Here is a 19,241-nt window from a genome sequence, read left to right as displayed (position 1 = left end):
CCACCCGAATTTTCGTCCTTTTAACGATCTGAGGGTGGCCTAGTGATATTATATATACATATATATTGGGAGTTCAGTACTTGAGTGCATTATGTACCTCTGTTACCTTTTCCACTACCACACACAGGGTGGGTACGTGGTGCAAAATAAATGAACAAAACTAAAGCACTCACCAATTGAGGCCCAGGATGCTCCTTGCCAGATATCATTGAGCTGCCAATAAAGTGCTCCGCTAGTGTACCCCTCACCGTTTTCTGCCACCTCACTCATCCCCCGACGGTAAAATTCTGTTTCTGTTTTTATTGCCATAGCTTGGTGGACCTGCGGAGACGACAAATATGAATATGCAGAAATTTAATATGTTAACTTGTTCAATTAATATAGAGGGGTACTGTCCATTGCACGAGGGCTTAATGACATTTAAAGTGACATTTAATGAATGCCATTTAAAATACTGTATATTTAATTTACGTCAAGTTTGACTCGTGTTCATTTCACCGCCTTACTTCATTTTATTTTAATATACTCAGATGGGTGCAGAAGTAGATTACTTCAGCTTCCTGTCAACAGGATTAGAACTAAACTATATGTTCCTATATAGTTCAGCTAAGGCTTGTCCTACTTAAAGTCGCGCAAATTTAATTTGAAAGTAATTTTTTTAAGTATGATAGGAAAGTGCTTTGACCATTCTATTACGAAGTAGGGGCCTCGTAGCCTGGTGGATAGCGCGCAGGATTCGTAATTCTGTGGCGCGGGTTCGATTCCCGCACGAGGCAGAAACAAATGGGCAAAGTTTCTTTCACCCTGAATGCTCCTGTTACCTAGCAGTAAATAGGTACCTGGGAGTTAGTCAGCTGTCACGGGCTGCTTCCTGGGGTGTGTGTGTGGTGTGGAGAAAAAAAAAAAAAAAAAAAGTAGTTAACAGTTGATTGACAATTGAGAGGCGGGCCGAAAGAGCAAAGCTCAACCCCCGTAAAAACACAACTAGTAAACACAGGGGAGTCCGGGCCCAGCGAGTGTCGTGGTGCCGCCAACGGAGGTGTCCTCGATCTTCTGGTGCTGCCGCGGCAGTCCAGAGATGGAGAGAGGAAATAGGCAATAGAGACCAGGACAGGCGTTCTGTGGTAACAACAGGATGCGGTGTGAAGTCAACTTGCTCAGAGCGCGTGGGCTGAAGGAAGCTCCTGTCCAGTAGAAAACCTAGCGGCCGACCATGGTAATGGCTGGAGGTGCGCCCAGTGTCTCTCCTACCGACGTTCCAGATACTTTTGAGGGTTTCCGAACTGTTACATGGCATCCATTCCGATCACGACGCTCTCCCGGTCTTAGAGGGTGATCCTGAGGGGGTTTTCCTAGACAGTTCACATTACGGTAAGGCAAACAGATTGGAGGCGAAACACCACCGGCATCCTGAGGCTCCGTGATCGCCCCAGCCCTACGTGGGCTCTGTATCTACCTCTTCAGCTAGGTAGATACTCGAGGTAGAACAAGTTCTCCTGGTCTACAAACGTTCATCATTGCCTAGTGAGTCTTAGGATCCTAGTGATGGCAGTAGCACTCCAGGTTGCAATTCTTTTATTTTACCATGTCGTGGCACTGTTGACTAAGGCGTAGCTGGGAACATCCCGTGCATAGGTTCGAACCCTTGTCATGACCCTTGTGGATTTGTTCATTTAATGCTGGTTTGCATTGTAAATGTGTGGCCATGTTTGTGGCAGAAAAAGAAAACTGCCCATATAGACAATTGAATTTTTGAACAAGCCAGATAGCATAAACTATTATAATAATATTCTAAGGATATCGATCAATAAATTAGAGAGGGAACAATATATGTTTGGCAAGGCACCGTACATAACAAGCAAAAAAGAAACAGGCTTGCATCGGAGAGTAACACGTGGAATGATTCACCCACTGACGTTACTTCAGAAAGAGCATTGATCAGGTTTATAATACACCTAGTATAGTTTTTCAGATGAAACTGGGAGTAAGGGGGTGGTAACTCAAGGTAGATCACAGGATCACACTGTCTACTACTATGGCACCTATGTCAATTATTAAACAAGTAGAGAAATAAAGCTGGATCACAAAGTATTATGTAAAAATCTAGCAATAAATTTAGTTCTCACATTATCTTCTATTGTTAAAATTATTATTGGGAGGAATTAATATTAACATTTTAAGTACAAATTTTGTATGAAGTTTTCTACCTGTCCAAGATATAAATAATCTTGAAAAACTTTGAGAGTGCCGTCCTGGGGTGGGAGGTGCATGTGAAGGCCAATCTGCAGGGCAAGTTCCTCTTGTCCTCCTGGATGGTGTTGTCGGTGGTACATCATTGGAGAATCACTAGACCAATCTTCTTCTATTGTCACTTCTTGCAAGGTCCTAAAAGTACAAGCAATGAACTACCTTTCAATCCAATGACTTTTAAACTAATGCTTTGGCATTTATCACTTTGACGGGTGGGCAATTCAACTGGTTTATTACATTATGGATGGTAAAGCATCTCCTGTTTTGTCCTAATCTGTGGTTTGTTTTGCCTTATTCTGGAGATGTATTTAGTATTGTGTACTGCACACAATACTAAATATATCTCAATTCTGAGGCTCCCTGCCCCTGGTATTGGGAAGCCAACATAGAATGATATGTTCAAATGTGTGGTAAAGGTTATAATTAGAGCTTACCTGAAGGAGGACCAATAACAGATTACCTGAAGGAGGACCAATTACAGATTACCTGAAGGAGGACCAATTACAGATTACCTGAAGGAGGACCAATTACAGATTACCTGAAGGAGGACCAATGACAGATTACCTGAAGGAGGACCAATTACAGATTACCTGAAGGAGGACCAATTACAGATTACCTGAAGGAGAACCAATTACAAATTACCTGAAGGAGGACCAATTACAGCTTACCTGAAGGAGGACCAATTACAGATTACCTGAAGGAGGACCAATTACAGCTTACCTGAAGGAAGGCCAGGACTGGAAGCCGTACTCGGAGGCGAACCTTGTGCGGGGTGTGTTCTCGCCAATCCAGGCGTCGCTCAGGTAGTTGTAGTAATGAACTGCAATGATGGCCAGGTACATGCAGCTTAACAAATGGGAAAGTAAATACTGTACTGTGTGACATGAGTGTCGGTCACTGAGATTGTTAACATGTGTGTTACCATCACTGTTGGCTCCGTATTGTTTACAATACGTTTACAATACGACAAATGGAATGGATAAAAAGCCTAATGTATATAAATAAATAAATAAATAAACATAGTAGGCTTACTCCATCAGTCTGAAGAATGGAGTTGTGCTCTGGTTGTCTCTGATTGGTTACACCCGTCAAAAATGGAGCAACTCGTCAGTTTTCATCCTATATTCTCTGTCCGTACTGATTGGGCTTCAGTGGACGACTCAGGGGCCCACTAGAGGATTCACTTCAATCCCAGGTTGTATTGTTTTTGACCATATTGTGTAGTGGTCTAGGGTGTGTGCTTGGGAGTACCAAGTGTGCGGGTTCGAATCCTCCTTATGGTTCCAATTGACTTTCTCATCGATGCATCATGTTAATATAATTTCATTGTGCGTCAGTAGCTGGGTTTGTTCTCCACTCAGATGCGGGAGTCCGGGCGGGACAAAAATAGTTGGGCACGTTACCTTTCACCTGATGCCTCTGTTTACCTAGCAGTAAATGCCCGGGAGTTAGTCAACTATTGTGGGGTTACATCTTGGGGGGAAGATCCACCTTAGGGGATCTCGATATAAGCTTAATGTATGTATGTATGCAAGACCCGATTTGCCTAACGGGCAAAGTGATTTTCGTTATTTTCAGATCTTTCTTTCCAAATTGGTTCTTTCCTAACAATATTAATATATTATGTTAGGAACATGAATTACTGACTTAGGGAAGGTAGGTTAGGTTAGGTTTGATCAAATTTCTATGTTAGTTTGACTCAATTCAAACAAAATAAATCTTTTGTAATGTCTACAAGGCAACAAGGGACCTATAGTCTATGGAGCTCACTCCCTAACGAATTGAAAAGCTGTCTAAACTACGCCTTATTAAAAAATGAAACCAAAAATGGCCACTGCTTCGCAAGCGGGAATGTTTCTGATGGGGGAGAAAGAAACATTTGCGCAGCGCTTCCCGCGACGTTGCGCGGGCAGTCTGGGGCCGTATAAATACGGGGGCACAGAGGGGCTCTGCCCTCACTCCGCCTGCCCTCGCAAAGCCCACCCACCTCCCCTTTGCAAGCGGCTGTCTTTGTGCCCCGTCATGCTTTGCACAGTTGTCTCCCTTTTCTCCCCACTGCATGTGGGAAGGGGGGTGCAGCGCCGGTCCCCAAGTGTCCCGCTGTCCGCAGCTAATACTTTGCCCAGTCTAGGTGCTAGTAAGCCCTATTTGTAGTCACCCCCCCTTCTCCTTATTCATTAGGTCCTTACGGCCTCTTGGTCGGGTACATTATGTGTTATGTGGTCTCTCACTTATTAGTTACTCTTTGTGTCCTGCCTGTTATATCCTAGTGTTATATAATTACTCCACATTTGCACTCGGCCTTAATTCTAGTACCAGTTAAGCTTTAGGTTTCTGCAGAATTAGTTTCCATGTCACTATAGGCTAAGGTCTCATACTTACTACGGGTGTACCTTTTAAGTTAAATCTAGTCCTCGGACTTGGAATTGTTACTGTTAATTCTTACTTTATATATTTACATGTTCTGCAGAATTTAATCTTCAATAAACTTTAAAGCCCCATACTGCCAGTATCTTTCTCCCCCTGATCAGAAAAGTAACTACATTTAGGTAATCACATACACAAACGTAGAGTAACATCAAGTCACCCACCATCTCCATACAATGTGTTGGACGGGAACTGCGCGATGTAACCCTCTGCCTCAGACTCTATACCGTTGCTCGGGGAGCTGACAGCAAATGGTCTGGTAGCGTCCAAAGTCTGGGTAATATTTCGAATAGTGTCTACGTATAAGACAATATAGTCTGCTTTATACTGCTCAAAGTCGGAGGAAGTTCCATACCTATAATAAATTAGATAAATAATAGGAAACAATTATTCATCATTAATTATTTATCAACAACCTATAATGACCGTCATAAAATGTTACCAACCCGACGAAATTATTAATTTGTATTGAGTTCTCAAGGTCCGGTAGCTCATTGGACCTAGCTACGTGCATAGGTGATATACTAAACATAATAGATACCCTTAAAAAGCTTCATAGAAAACACCGACCTTACCTAACCTTGTTAGTATGTTAAGATAAGCATCTTATTGCTTCGTAATTACAATTATTACTTAACCTATACCTATAATAGGTTAAGTAACAATTGTAATTACGAAGCTATAAGATGCTTATCTTAAGATACTAACAAGGTTAGGTAAGGTCGGTGTTTTCTATGAAGCTTTTTAAGGGTATCTATTATGTTTAGTATGTCACCTATGCACTTATTTAATAAGTCAATATTGACTTTACGAATTTGCGAGAACGGGTTGCGAGGCTCACAATCTAGGGACTCTTGATTCAATCCCCAAGTACTGACGAACAGAGACGGTTGAGCACGGCTCCGCCTGATGCCTCTGTTCACCTAGCCATAAACAGGTGCCAGGGAGTTGGGCAATTCTTTTAGGCTGCATCATGGGGAAGATCAGTAATAGTTGGCCGAAGGGGATCTTAATGATTAGCCTAAGAACAAAGGTAAAATTGTAGGCTTCCTATCTCCGACAACGAGGAATTGTGGGCTGGTCAGGGTTGGCTGTCTAGTTATTGAACAGTTTGCTCTTGAAGATTTGAAGCAAGAAATCGCGCAACCTTAAAGATAATTGCAACAGCTTGCCACCACATAAAATGATAATGGATCCCACATAATCCACATTTCTGAGTTTGAAACATAGTGGGAGTAAATGAATAATGCCACACCAGGGTACCAACAATTATAGCCTAATCACCCTCAAAATGCGGCCTCTATGTTCAGTCCCAGGAATTTGTCGATCCGAGCTCACCCTATTCTATTTTCGACTGTTCTGTGTGTCTTATTGATGAGTTACCAACATTCTTGTAGGTTTAATTTCCCTCCGAATTACAGTATTCTTTTGGGTTTAGTAGGATTATATATGGCAGCTGTGCATTTAAAGTTACCGCGGCAGTCACAAACAGGCGATTTCCCGTCCTCAGTAAATAAATCTGTTCTTTGATTTATCGAGATCTCCCTATGATGCTGATCTTTCCCAGGATTCAACTCGCAAGAGTTGTCTTACTCTTGGTCCCAGGTACCTATTTTACTGCTAGATGAACAGAGGCACTGGGTAAATGGAAACGTAACCAACAGTTTCTGCCCTGCCCGAGGACTGTACCCGGGTTCATCCGTTGCGCACCAAGAACGTAGACCAGTGTGCTACAGGACCCTGCAGAGCAAAGGCCTACCAGTTGTCTCGAAGCGCGGACTCGTTCTCATTGTTCCCGGCCCAAAGGAGGATGCTGACATGGTGCTGTAGACGACGAACCTGTGTAGTCACCTCGGCCCTTACTGCGTCAAGGAACATCTCATTAACAGGGTACATGCTGCACGCGAACATGAAATCTTGCCAGATAAGAATACCCAATTCATCAGCGATCTGAAAAGATTATCCAAAATAGTACTTTACAGTATGCGAAAACAATTAGGACTGCACATAATTGTTAACATTACAGTATATACAATGTACGTGAAATTACATATCTTCAGTATTAAAGTGTGTCTAATACTAGACATTAGTATTGGATATGTATTACATACATATTTTCAAATTTGTAGGGGAATTAGTCTGCGTTATGGAACGGACATAGGCTGGTCGGGGTAGGCCTAATTTATATGCTTAAAAAAATAGAGCCAGTAACCCAACACCCCCGAGCGATTTTCCTAGAAGACTGTAACAAAAGCCATGGATACCACACTAGAAACAAATACTTATTTGATATTCCAAGAGGGCGACTTAACCAAACTAAAATTGCTCTGCAAATCAAGGAACCCAGAATGTGGAATGACCTTCCCAATCATGTCAACGACTGTCCCTCTCTCAACCAGTTTAAGAGAGAAACTAAGTACTACCTAATACACGCCATGTAACCTACCTTACCTTCTAAATGTCAACCAATGTCTTGCTATTACCAAACAATATTAAGTATTGACCAACTTGTTTAACTGCTGATATCCGCCATGTATAAACTTGAAGAACATTGTAGTTTGTTTAGTTAAAATTACTTCTGCTGTTCTGTTTCAATTTCTGTTGTTCCATCCATCATGTAATTATTATAATTTTTATTATTTTTTCCCGTTTTCAATTCAATTTATGCTTTGATCTCAATTAGTTTTAAGTTTTAGTCTAAGTGTTTTTCCTCCTCCTTGCCCGAAACGAAAATGATTAGTGGCTTTAGGCACAGTATGTACTAGCGCTATCTAGAAATCCAACATTCTATTTGTAACTCATCTTGTATGTACAGTATGTACTTTTACCTTAACACAAATTTATTATTTATAAAGTCTGAAATTGAAACGGGATGAAATCGTGCATGTTTTGTCCGTAGAGTGTTGAAGTCACTCGCCGTTACCCAAGCCAGTGTAGATCACATGGCCCTCTCCATGTGATCCATGGCATGGATCACATGTGCATTGAATTTTGTATCTAGCTCATCAAGATTGTAACTTGCTTAGCTAAATGAATTGTGGGGCTCAGTCCCTGATCCCATTATGTGCCTCTGTAACACTTTCCACTACCGCCCACAGGATGGGTATGAGGTGCATAACAAATTAATTAAACTAAACCACTATGACTAACCATCCTGTGTGATGGGGATTTTTAGCATCACGCAGTTAGTTCTTGACACACACACTGTACTCCCCTCCATATAGTCTAGAGTAGCTGCATAAATGCAGACGTACCTAAATGTGTTAATTCAAAGAATAGGCAAGCATAGAATAGAGGGTGCCTGACAGCTGAGTGGGACAGTGCTTCGAATTCGTAAGTCCTAAGATTTCGGGTTCGATCCCCGATGGAGGCGCAGACAAATGGGCAAAAAGTTTCTTTCATCCTGATGCACCTGTTACCTAGCAGTAAATAGGTACCTGGGAGTTAGACAACTGCTACGGGCTGCTTCCTGGGGGCTGTGTAACAAAAAGGAGGCCTGGTCAAGGACCGGGCCGCGGGGACGCTAAGCCCCGAAATCATCTCAAGATAACCAAGACGATAACCTCAAGATAGCATTTTCATCATTGATTTTATATTTAAATGGAAATGTCTATTTGTACGAGGCTGAAGGGGAAAGGGGGAGCTAGGTGGGTAGAGATATTTTGTTTCTGGAGTCCACAGGTGAGAACATGGTTGTAAGGGTTCATCCACAGGTGAGAACATGGTTGTAAGAGTTCATCCACAGGTGAGAACATGGTTGTAAGGGTTCATCCACAGGTGAGAACATAAAAAAAACACTTTGTATGGTGCAGCCTAAACTTGGCGCCTCTGGTGGAAACAGTCAAATCCTGTGACAAGTGTAAATCTTCCGGTGCATGCTGAATTGTGAATACAGCTAAGAATATAAATTATTTTAAATTCTTGGGAATGAGCAACACTCACAGTGAAAATGAATAAATGAAAAACAAAAATCAGATTCAGCACTGCTAAATAACTAAGAAATAAAATGTTTACAACAGCAAAAAAATTTAAATATTTAGTTCTACATATAATTCTAATATTATTAATGGATTAAGATTTGTAAATGGATATAAACATATATATTAATTTGTAGAATTCCTTAGTTTCGTCTTCAAGATTGAAATAAGCTCATAAAATGTATGTCGCGGTATTCACCTGCCTTTACCTCATTTAATGCATCAGTTACAGTATATAATGTATCCTAACCTCATAAAAGGCATCAGTTTCATATATGCCACCACCCCAGACACGCATACAGTTCTGGTGAGTGTCAGCCGCAGACTGGAGGAGATAGCGAGTGTACTGGGGGGTGACAGCCTCCGGCAGGACGTGCGCTGGGATCCAGTTGCTGCCTTTCATGAACATGGTCACGTTGTTCACACGCACCCGGAAGTGACGCCCTGCACACAGTCAACACAGATTATATATATTATATATATAAGGTACATTGGATTGTGAAAGTACATAATTTGGAGAGTCACCAAATCGTAGGGGGCCTCGTAGCCTGTGTCGGAAAATCCGACACCATTTAATAATCATACAGATAATAGCTGTATTACCAACAAGTTACCCATAGAAAACGTAACTTGTAGTGGAATTACCATCTAAAGAAAACGGGATATCATCACCACATACCATTATAATTCACCAGCTATTCTGCTGGGAATTGTTCTTAAATACATTAGTCTTTGGACTTTACCATCATAAAACATCTTATATAAATTAACTTAATTATCAATATTAAAGTAGAGTAAATGTGACCCTTCTATCACTTTCTGACATGTGGACAATGTAAGCCAGGCGTCAGAGTGAGGAAGGAGGGCAGCCATTGTTGATACTAGACCAGAGGCTCACACGGGAGCAAATTCGGCTCTCTGTTAATTTTACTTGGACGAAGTGTTATGGAAACCAAAGGTGTACCATTATCACACGCTGTCAACAAATTCAAGTTAAGTGTTCTTTCCGAAACCCATGTATCTTTCATTTATGGCCATTAATGTCATTATATAGGGTGACCCGGTTAGAACGCGACATAGCCTCAAACTAAAGGTAATTAAGCCAGGTCTTTATTGTTCCATGTACTGTATAGTGTTTTCTCTGATATAGCTTGTCATATATAGGATTCTGGCTTCACAGCTAGCGCACTTTTGACAGGTCAAGACGAGGAAGATTTTGTGCACCAGTTACTGGGTGATGGAAGCTACCTCAAAGAGGATAATTTGTTGTCTACACCCTAGTTATACCTGGTGGACTAACCTGCTGTACTATAAGATAAGGAACCTCTTCAATGTATGTAGTCTAATTCTGTAGTTTGATTGGCTGCATATATAAATTTAATAAACCCCCCTAATGTGTAGAGGATCGATTTGTGAGATTGAGATTATTGCAGAAATACAGTCCACTTATCATTATACAAATTGCTATCGAAGTATACAAATTAACGTAAATATAAATTCATATAAATTAAATAAATATAAATCTCACAGGTCGGTTCCCACAGCCTGGTGGATAGCGCGCAGGCCTCGTAATTCTGTGGCGCGGGTTCGATTCCCGCACGAGGCAGAAACAAATGGGCAAAGTTTCTTTCACCCTGAATGCCCCTGTTACCTAGCAGTAAATAGGTACCTGGGAGTTAGTCAGCTGTCACGGGCTGCTTCCTGGGGGTGGAGGCCTGGTCGAGGACCGGGCCGCGGGGACACTAAAAGCCCCGAAATCATCTCAAGATAACCAAATTAGTTGGTAATGGCGGCCCGTCCGCCACTACCACAGGACCGGATTAAGGAAAGGGCTTAATTAAGTGACTAGCCTAAGGGCCTCTGCCAGTAGAATACCAGAATTTGTGCCAGAAATTCTTCAATTCAAGAACTTTGTTGGTCAACTTAATGAATTCTGACAAACATGAAACACTACCAGCAGTAAACAATGGATTAACGTCTTCACTCATGTAATGTTGAAATAGCATTATGGATTTACTTGTGTTTAATAATGACTATCGCAAATGGAGAGAGGAATTTCTCCAAGATGAAACATCTAAAGAATGTACACTGATCTACAATGGCAGAAGACTAAACAGACATACTTTCATGGCAATTGCAAATGATGCTCTCAATAACTTACAATGTGTGATGTTCAGGACAAATTTGTTTTTAAGAAATTAGGCAAAGCAAATATTTGCATTTTAATTATGGTTAGCCTTGTAAAAGTTATTTTAAGTTTTCAATAATTTACCTAATAGTCCATTTGGGATGTGTGTATTTCCCTGAATAAACATTAGATTATTAATTATTAATTAATAATATTAATTAATTGTAAAGTTCAGTATTACGATAATATGAAATTCCCCTTTTGAAATATTAATATATTTGCTTTGTATAATTTTAGATAGTATGTAGTGGATAGATCTGACCGAAGCCGAATTATAGTATTCAAGAGCATCAGTCCTGCCCATACAATTTACACAGCAGTTGACGATCCCTCACATTTACCAACTCTGTGAGGAGACCAACTTTCAGTCTCTGAGCTGCCTCTGCATTAGTTTTAGATAATCGTCGTTTAACATATAATATTCGTGTCATATTTATTTAATAAAACAAACGTTTTTGGCAATGGTTCGTAGTTATTTGTTCATAAGGGTAGTCGCTATTGGTGTTTGCTTTCACTACTACCTATTAGAAGGCATTCAGTGAATGAAGACCGTAGCTGTGCAGAAGGCGGCTGTTTAAAAACCTTTATTATGCTCTTATCATATACGCCTCACGAAGACTACCTGTCAGCACTTACTGTATAGTACACGATAATAAGCAACAAAAAAGGTTTGACTATCTTAAATTCTTGACCAAACCCCCACACGAAGGATAATTATAGTGTCCTATCATAGTGGATAGTAGACACTATCCATAGTGTCTACACCAGACACTATGGATAATTACCGACCACACCACCACACGAAGGTAATCTTTGGAATACTGATAATTACAATCCATCCTTCAAATCAAGCTACAATAATATATTGTGAACCCGACGGCGGTGTGTGTTCTGATGATCAGCTGGATAATTACCTTTTGTTTCGTCGGTGGCATCAACAAAATCCTGGTTAAGCTCGATAGTTCGAAACCCAACTCGAACACTCTTACTGGAAGTTTCAGAGTCATCTTCGTCTGTCCATTGAATGGTCAACTGATAAAGTGGTTGACCACCATAGCCATTGGGCCACCACATCTCTACCTGGCCCTGTAGAACCAAGTGCAGTTTATTATTACTTGTGTGTACATTTAGATTTTAAATGTTAGGGAAAATGTTATTTAACATCAAAGATGTACTAAATTTAATCGAAACTAGTCCCCTTCTCCTATTCGAAATTGGATAACTAGATTAGATACATTGTATTAAGGTGCACAAACGCATTGTAATTTTTTCTTAATTTCTCAGTTTATTCATAGATAGTATGTATAATTTGTATTAATTTAGATATTTGTTTCTTCATAAATCTCATTACCCAGATTCCTACTTTCATTGTGCAGAGAAGCATTAGCTAGGCAGAAGGAAAGTGAAAAATATAGTGAAAGCAAGTTACATGCAATCCATTTATTAGGTTTATTTGTAAAATTTGTAAATGTTCACTAATGAATCTAACTGAATTGTTGCACGTAATTTGGAAGAGCTGATCAATATAACACCTCATTTAACTTACCTCTTCAAGCGTGAAGGTGAAGGCAAGCAAAGCCTCATAGTGTTCCACCGTAGCTACACTAGGCTCCGTTGTAGCAATGAGGTTCCCCAGGGTGATGTTCACACTCCCAGTCACATTACCCGACTCAAATGCAGCATCACACCACACCTTGGGAAGAAACATGTGGCGGATAATAAAATATCGAACAATTATAAATAAAAAACAAATATATAACAACACTGTCTCGATGGAACTGATGTCAAAGATCCCTAATATGAACAGAATTCTAGTTAATAATATAAGGTGTAACAACTTTTAAATAACTAGGAATAATATATTTCCTCACTATAGCAAATAATCCAATTTAATGGGTTATGATCCCTGTTATACAGGATAGGAAGCCCTCAGGTTCATCGATAGGACCCCGGCATGACAACTACTGACCTTCACCACAACAATTGTCTAACGAGAAAATCTGTAGGAGCTATGAGAAGGATTCGAATCCGCATATTTGGTACTCACAAGCATACGCCCTAGACCACTACACAACGACATAGTCAAAAAGCAATGCAACCTGGCATCCAACTGAATCCTATAGGCATTCTGAGCCCTGATTGAGCTTCAATGAAAGCCTCAGAACCCCCTAGGGTTTGAATCCTATTCATGGCTCCTACTGATTTTCTCATTGCTGCATTGCGTTAATGTGATATCATTGCACATTTGATGAGAAGCGTTGGAGGTGAACTACTTTACCACAAAGCCAGAGTGCACGGGGGCAATTAATGCATGAAACCCCTGATTGGGCTTTAGTGGAAGCCTAAGAACCCTGTAGAGGATTTAGCTGAATCCCAGGTTGTATTGTTATTGACCATATCGTGGTGTAGTTGTTTAGGGCGTGTGCTTGTGAATACCAAGTATACGGGTTCGAATCCTCCACATTGGCCCCTACTGGTTTTCTCATTGATACATCACATTAATGTGATTTCGTTGTGTAATTGTCTAACTCCTGGGTACCAGTGTTACTGCTACGCTGAATAGTGGCATCAGGTGAAATGAAACATATCTTTATTGGATTGAATTGATAATTGAACCCCCCCCCCCTCAGTTGGGAGCCGAAGAGGTAGACCACTGTCCTATAGAACCCACGTAAATATTTCCGTATAGAGACGTATGAATATTGCTCATAGCCTAGGGTGTTCAAGTCAACATTTACCTTACCTTCACTGTGACAATCCAGCTTGGTCTTAGATCATGATCTGGCACCGTGGGGAGCGGGGAGGCTGGTGTGGCTGAGAAGAATACGTCTCTCACCAACAGTGAGTTCCACCCAACCAAATTCCAGTCTTTCCTTTTATTAAAATGCAAGAAAAATAAAATATTTATTGTTATTTATTAAAATAAGTATTCTTAGTATAATCTACATTCTCAAGATAATGCATCCGATAACAGACAAATGCCTTTTACGTTAAATTGTCTAAATTTGGCAATGAAATTACCCATAGCACACTCCGAGACCAGAAACTGTGTTGGGGTCACTAATGTTGTGTCATATACCAAAGTCCACGGCCAGTAATGCCTCTCACTCAATGCCCAAGTCTAATGCCTCATTATCAGTAATTATCATTATCAAGATCATTATCAATGCCTCACTATATATGACCAAGCTGAGGGTTGGTAATGGTGATTACGGGCTATTCATGCCCGTGCCACCTCTTGGGTGGCTTAAATCTTTATCAATCGTTGGTAATGCCACTCACCATATGCCCATGTTGGGGAATGCTGGACCCCAGTCCCAGCTGAAGGATGCCTGCATTTTACGGATGTGGTTGGCATGACATACTCCCTTAAAAGCAGGATCGACACACTTGGGCGGGACCACATAGTCTGCGGCCTGGGCCTCATACTGGCGAGCGGCGTACTCGACAGGCGACTCAAACATGACTTCCAAGGTGTTATCCTCGGACGTCTGCAACATGCAACAACTGCTATCAATGTGAAGAATAATATGAAAAATTTATAAAGTAATTGTTGCATTATTATTCCGTCGCTGTTTTACAAACTTTGTGTGTATATATTTAAACATCTTTATCTGTATATATACACAATGTGGCCTAATCACAGGAAAATTAATTTAGATATATTACATACATTATTTCCACGTGGATCTCTAACATATACAAACATTATCATCAGGTACCTGAAGGTGTTCTTTAACATCAAAGACGTATCTGACGAACATATTATCGGAGGTTCCGACAAGTTCACCATTGAGTAGCACCTGGGCGGCCGTGTCCAGCCCCTGGAACACCAGAGCAACACGTTCCTGGTCCACCAGGTCCTGGGAAGCTGTGGGAGCACAACACAACTATTGACTAGTGTAGAGTCCTTGGGGATCTACAAGGTTTGAGGCTACTAGTGTAGAGCCCTTGGGATCTACAAGGTTTGAGGCTACTAGTGTAGAGTCCTTGGGATCTACAAGGTTTGAGGCTACTAGTGTAGAGCCCTTGGGATCTACAAGGTTTGAGGCTACTAGTGAAGAGTCCTTGGGATCTACAAGGTTTGAGGCTGTGTTAAGCAATCCATTTATAGTATATGGCAACTTGACATATAATTCGTATAAAGGTCTTTAAATTAAAAATATGTGAAAATGAGCTAATAAGTTAATTATTCTGTAACCGAGGCGATAATAGTAGTGCTAATTGCCTTATTCACGGCTAAATCTAACTATAAAACGACTAATATAAGCGACCTAACCTAACGTAGCTTTACCCAATAATAATGCATAAGTTCAGAAATACAGTATAACACTGAAGCTAGTTACATTACATACTGAGTCTTTATGCCACAACACTTATACACTACAGCTGCCTGCTCTAGTTACTGTATGAAAAACATTTACTTTTACATTAAAAATGTTGAACTAAGGAAACTTAAACTGTATCGTAGAACTAATTATATAATCTATTTTCTGGTTTTAATTTTTGCTAATGTCAAAAATCCTTGTTATTTTTGCCAAGTAATCGTACCGCCTAATGCCAAAGGCCTAAAGTTCCAAAAATGTTTGAAAAACAGCGTTGGGAATATGTAAGCTAAATGCTCTTTAGCGCTCATTCTCCTACTATTGTCAGTGTTACTATGACACAGCTGCCCTACATTATATATAGTATCTAAAACTCATGCTTTATTTTCATATTTAAGCACAATAATTTGTAAATACCAATATATATAGTGCGTTATAATAGACGACGCCTGGCATGCTTGCTTAACCCTGCCAGCAGCAGTTGGCGCAGAAGAACTAGGCTGCCTACAGACCAAGTGGAGACCACCTACCAGTTAGTGTGGTGGAGTAAGTCCAGTTCTGCTCGGAGACCCAACGATAGTCGAGGTCGTTGTAGCGGTAGTAAACGTCGGAGGTGAGGACGTTAGCCTTGAGGAGATCGGTGTACACCCCACCAGGCACCGTCCCGCCCACCACCAAACCTGTTCAGCACACAACACGCTACATCAGATCTCTGGTTCGTAGTGCTGTCATCAATGAATGGTTTATCACGATCGTCAGGAAAGGGATGGTTTATCAATGTCAATAGGTCAAGTAAGTGGTTTAATTGGGGTTAACAGGTAAGGGATGATTTATTAAGGTCACCAAGTCAATATGTAGTTTATTAAAATCACCAAGAAGGGACGTTTATTGGGGTCACCAGGTAAGGAATGGTTTGTCATGGTCTCCAGGCAACTTGTTCTTAAGCTAGGCTGGTCCAACCGGCACCGACTCCCAATGACGCATTCGTCAATTTTAACGTAGTGCGTATTCAAATGTGCATTTTCTCATATATAAAGTATTATTATTATATACTAGAATGTGTTGAATAGTCAGGTCTAACTTAGGTAGGTTAGGTTCTGTTGGCAATTATCCAACCTGTCCTCTGGTCAGTCTTGTTAAAGACTGACGTCTTCAAAGTGGCGGCCGTCGTGTTCCCCTTCCCCACAACGGTTACTAATGGCATTATTCCTATCAATATTTTTGTTACTGCTTTTTCGTGTTCAACTAGTTATTTTTTCAATAAATCACAACCAGTTTCTCCAATATATGATCAATTTCAATCGTTACAACTGATCTAATGGAGGTAATGGTAAACACCATTACCTCCATTGTTCTTAGTATTACTACCATTATGAGCGTTGCCATTGCTGCCTCCTCTCTCCCCCCCCCCCCATTATCAGTATTACCAACGCTAACATCACTCTTGCTATTACTATCGTTAACATCAACCCTCAACATTATTAACAAAACCGTCACGTTCATCCGTATTGTCATTATTACTGTTACTATTGAGTTGTGACTCAAGTTTTTTCCTAATAGTATTTTGGAAATGAAATACAAATTTGCAATTAGTGTCGCTAAGGTCTTTATATTTGTTTTCCAAAAATGGTATATAAGGTAACTTTACAGTCTATTTTTTTTGTTCATTTATTTGTTTTGCTACTATTGTAGAAAATTCGTTTTTTTTTCCTTGCAACTGTCAATGTGCCAGCGGGGATAAGCGAGTTTGATGTTGTTGTTGTTATAGATTCAGCTACTCGGAACAAGTTCCAAGTAGCACGGGCTATGGTGAGCCCGTAGTGGACTTGCCTGGCACAGGAGTGGTGCTCCAAGTTTGATGGAACAGCTGGTAATATGGTCAGCTTCACTATCTAAACACTCAGGGGTCACATTGACGGAGAGCTCTGAGAAAAGACCATGTGAGCCTGATAAAGTTGAGAGACTAGCAAGCAGTTATTTCCTCTTAGTTTTCTACCGCAGATCTGGCCACACATTTACAATGCTAGCCAACATATATATACATTCTCTTGTGTCCTCCATGGACAGGGTTAGAGATACAATACATACATTTATGGCTACATAATCAGGGGCTCGAGATATGTTCTCTTACATATAGTACAGTTGGTTATTAGGTACTCGAACCACAGAATGTGATTAATACACGCTTACAAAGGTGAAATGCAATTTTAACCAGCTTTTACATACACACATACACGCAGACGATGAGTCCCAGTAATCGTGGCAGATGAGCTGATATCAACCCACAACTGAAGAACCGTCAAGTGTGAACCAGATTACTACGAAGTGTATTAGTTTGTCGAAAAGCGGATATTACATAAAGAGGGCGAAGGGTATTAGTGAGATTTTATGAGATCGGATATGAAGAGAAGGCAGTGTTACTAGTGTTTAAAACAGGTTTGGGATGAAAGAAATTTCTTTTGGCTTGAGAATAGGCACAGTTAATAAAATGTAAGGGGGTAACCAAGAAATTGAGGGGTCACTGATGTCTAAGGCCCGGAGGAAGAGAGAGACGAGAACACTTTTCTGAACAGAAGGAGGATGGTGGGAAAAGCAGTGAATGTACTGTGCACCGTGCACAGGCTTGCTGTAAGCAGAGAGAATACACAGAGTAATCACACTATCGTGATGTATCAATGAGCAAGTCCATAGGGAGTCCCCAGGGAACACCCAGCGTATAGGTTTGAACACTTATCACTGGATCCTCCTGATTTGCTTGGAGAGAAAAACCGGACCCAGAGCTGTGAACATTAACGTCTAGGAGAGAAAAGAGGGGAAATAGATTCTCATTCATCTTTGAAATTGATAGAAGCCAGATTGTTAAGATAGGCGAGAAAAGGCTGGAAAATACTAGTCTCGAGGCCATAGCGCAAAAATTGTCATCAACATAGCGAAGCCAGAGAGAGGGACAAGTGTCAATAGTGGAAAGGAAAGAACAGTTTCAAAGTATTCCATATAGAGATTGGCAAGAACAGGGAAGAGCGGGGAACTCATAGCGACACCGAAAGTTTGAGATAATTATTTTCCATTAAAAGAGAAAGAGTTAAGAGTCAATACCGAGTCTGACGAGTTCAAGGAAAACATCAGTATTAAGCGGGAGATGAAGAAGGCCCTCAGTCGCCTTCTAAGGAAAGAATGAACATCATTAATTAAAGGGAACATTAACAAAAAGAGAATCAACATCAAGATTAAGCATCTTACAGGAGGGCTGCAAGCACAATCTTTCGATTAAGTCCCCAAGAGTGATGCAGGTGGGCAGGAGAAAAAGTTCCAAGATAAAGAGCGAGAGTTTTGGCATGCCGGGAGGCAAGAGGACAGCCAAGAGAGCCGCTTGAAAAAATTATAGAACGATGAAGAACAAGAAGTTTGTGAGTTTTAGCAGACTGTAGAAATAAGGTAGAGTAGGGCAAATGACACAGGTAATAATAATGGCCCAGGACGGACCGAAACGTCGTTGTTTCTTCATTTTCAGTTGTGAGTTGGTGTGTGACGGTATCAACACCTTCTCTGGAGTGAGGTGTGGCGATAGCGACGCCATCTGTGGACCTGCACTGCAACTCCAAGACATTAGGTGAGACGAAGACAATGCCATCTGTTGACGGAGAGGTGGCAAGTTCAACGCCATCTGTGAAAGGCTCCTGTTCGTACCTCAGAAGGAGGGGTCGATGATGAAGACCTCTGGTGAAGGAAGCAACAGGTATCAACGCCACATAGATTGTGCATCTGATTATATTTTCAGTTCCCCGGTGAAAGGCTGCCGTCCTATGTTCTCCTTGTATACTTTCTGCCTGACTAATGACTTATTATGTCCACAGAGGTAAACGAGGTAGTTCACCGGGATGAGTATGGGGGGGGGGGTGCATAATAAAGAAAGATTGATTATGTACCTCTATGATCTTTTCCACTACCACTCACAGGAGAAATATATATATACTAGCTGTACCCGGCCACGTGTTGCTGTGGCTCAGCAACGCACAGCCGAGCCACAGCAACCTTCCCCTGTCCCCCAGTCCTCCCCACCATTCCCCACTCCCC

General features: G+C 41.0%; 1 protein-coding gene across 2 annotated transcripts in view; it reads right to left on the bottom strand.

Moving 5' to 3' along the window:
• The window catches only part of beta-Man (beta-mannosidase), a 39,742-nt gene that overhangs the window by 11,866 nt on the left and 8,635 nt on the right, over window positions 1–19,241 (bottom strand). For both annotated transcript variants that reach the window (XM_045751174.2, XM_045751112.2), the window contains 12 exons: window positions 15,698–15,847; window positions 14,565–14,713; window positions 14,125–14,333; window positions 13,586–13,715; window positions 12,389–12,535; window positions 11,757–11,928; window positions 8,905–9,098; window positions 6,437–6,627; window positions 4,842–5,032; window positions 2,971–3,070; window positions 2,208–2,385; window positions 174–321 (listed from right to left, as the gene is read on the bottom strand). In XM_045751174.2, coding sequence (XP_045607130.2) covers window positions 174–321; window positions 2,208–2,385; window positions 2,971–3,070; window positions 4,842–5,032; window positions 6,437–6,627; window positions 8,905–9,098; window positions 11,757–11,928; window positions 12,389–12,535; window positions 13,586–13,715; window positions 14,125–14,333; window positions 14,565–14,713; window positions 15,698–15,847 — 1,959 coding nt within the window. The remainder of the gene's footprint in view (window positions 1–173; window positions 322–2,207; window positions 2,386–2,970; window positions 3,071–4,841; window positions 5,033–6,436; window positions 6,628–8,904; window positions 9,099–11,756; window positions 11,929–12,388; window positions 12,536–13,585; window positions 13,716–14,124; window positions 14,334–14,564; window positions 14,714–15,697; window positions 15,848–19,241) is intronic.

Source organism: Procambarus clarkii, chromosome 1 (genome assembly GCF_040958095.1).
Source record: "Procambarus clarkii isolate CNS0578487 chromosome 1, FALCON_Pclarkii_2.0, whole genome shotgun sequence".
NCBI lineage: Eukaryota > Metazoa > Arthropoda > Malacostraca > Decapoda > Cambaridae > Procambarus > Procambarus clarkii.
Note: the sequence above shows the minus strand (reverse complement) of the source record. Positions and strands in the feature narration are given on the sequence as shown.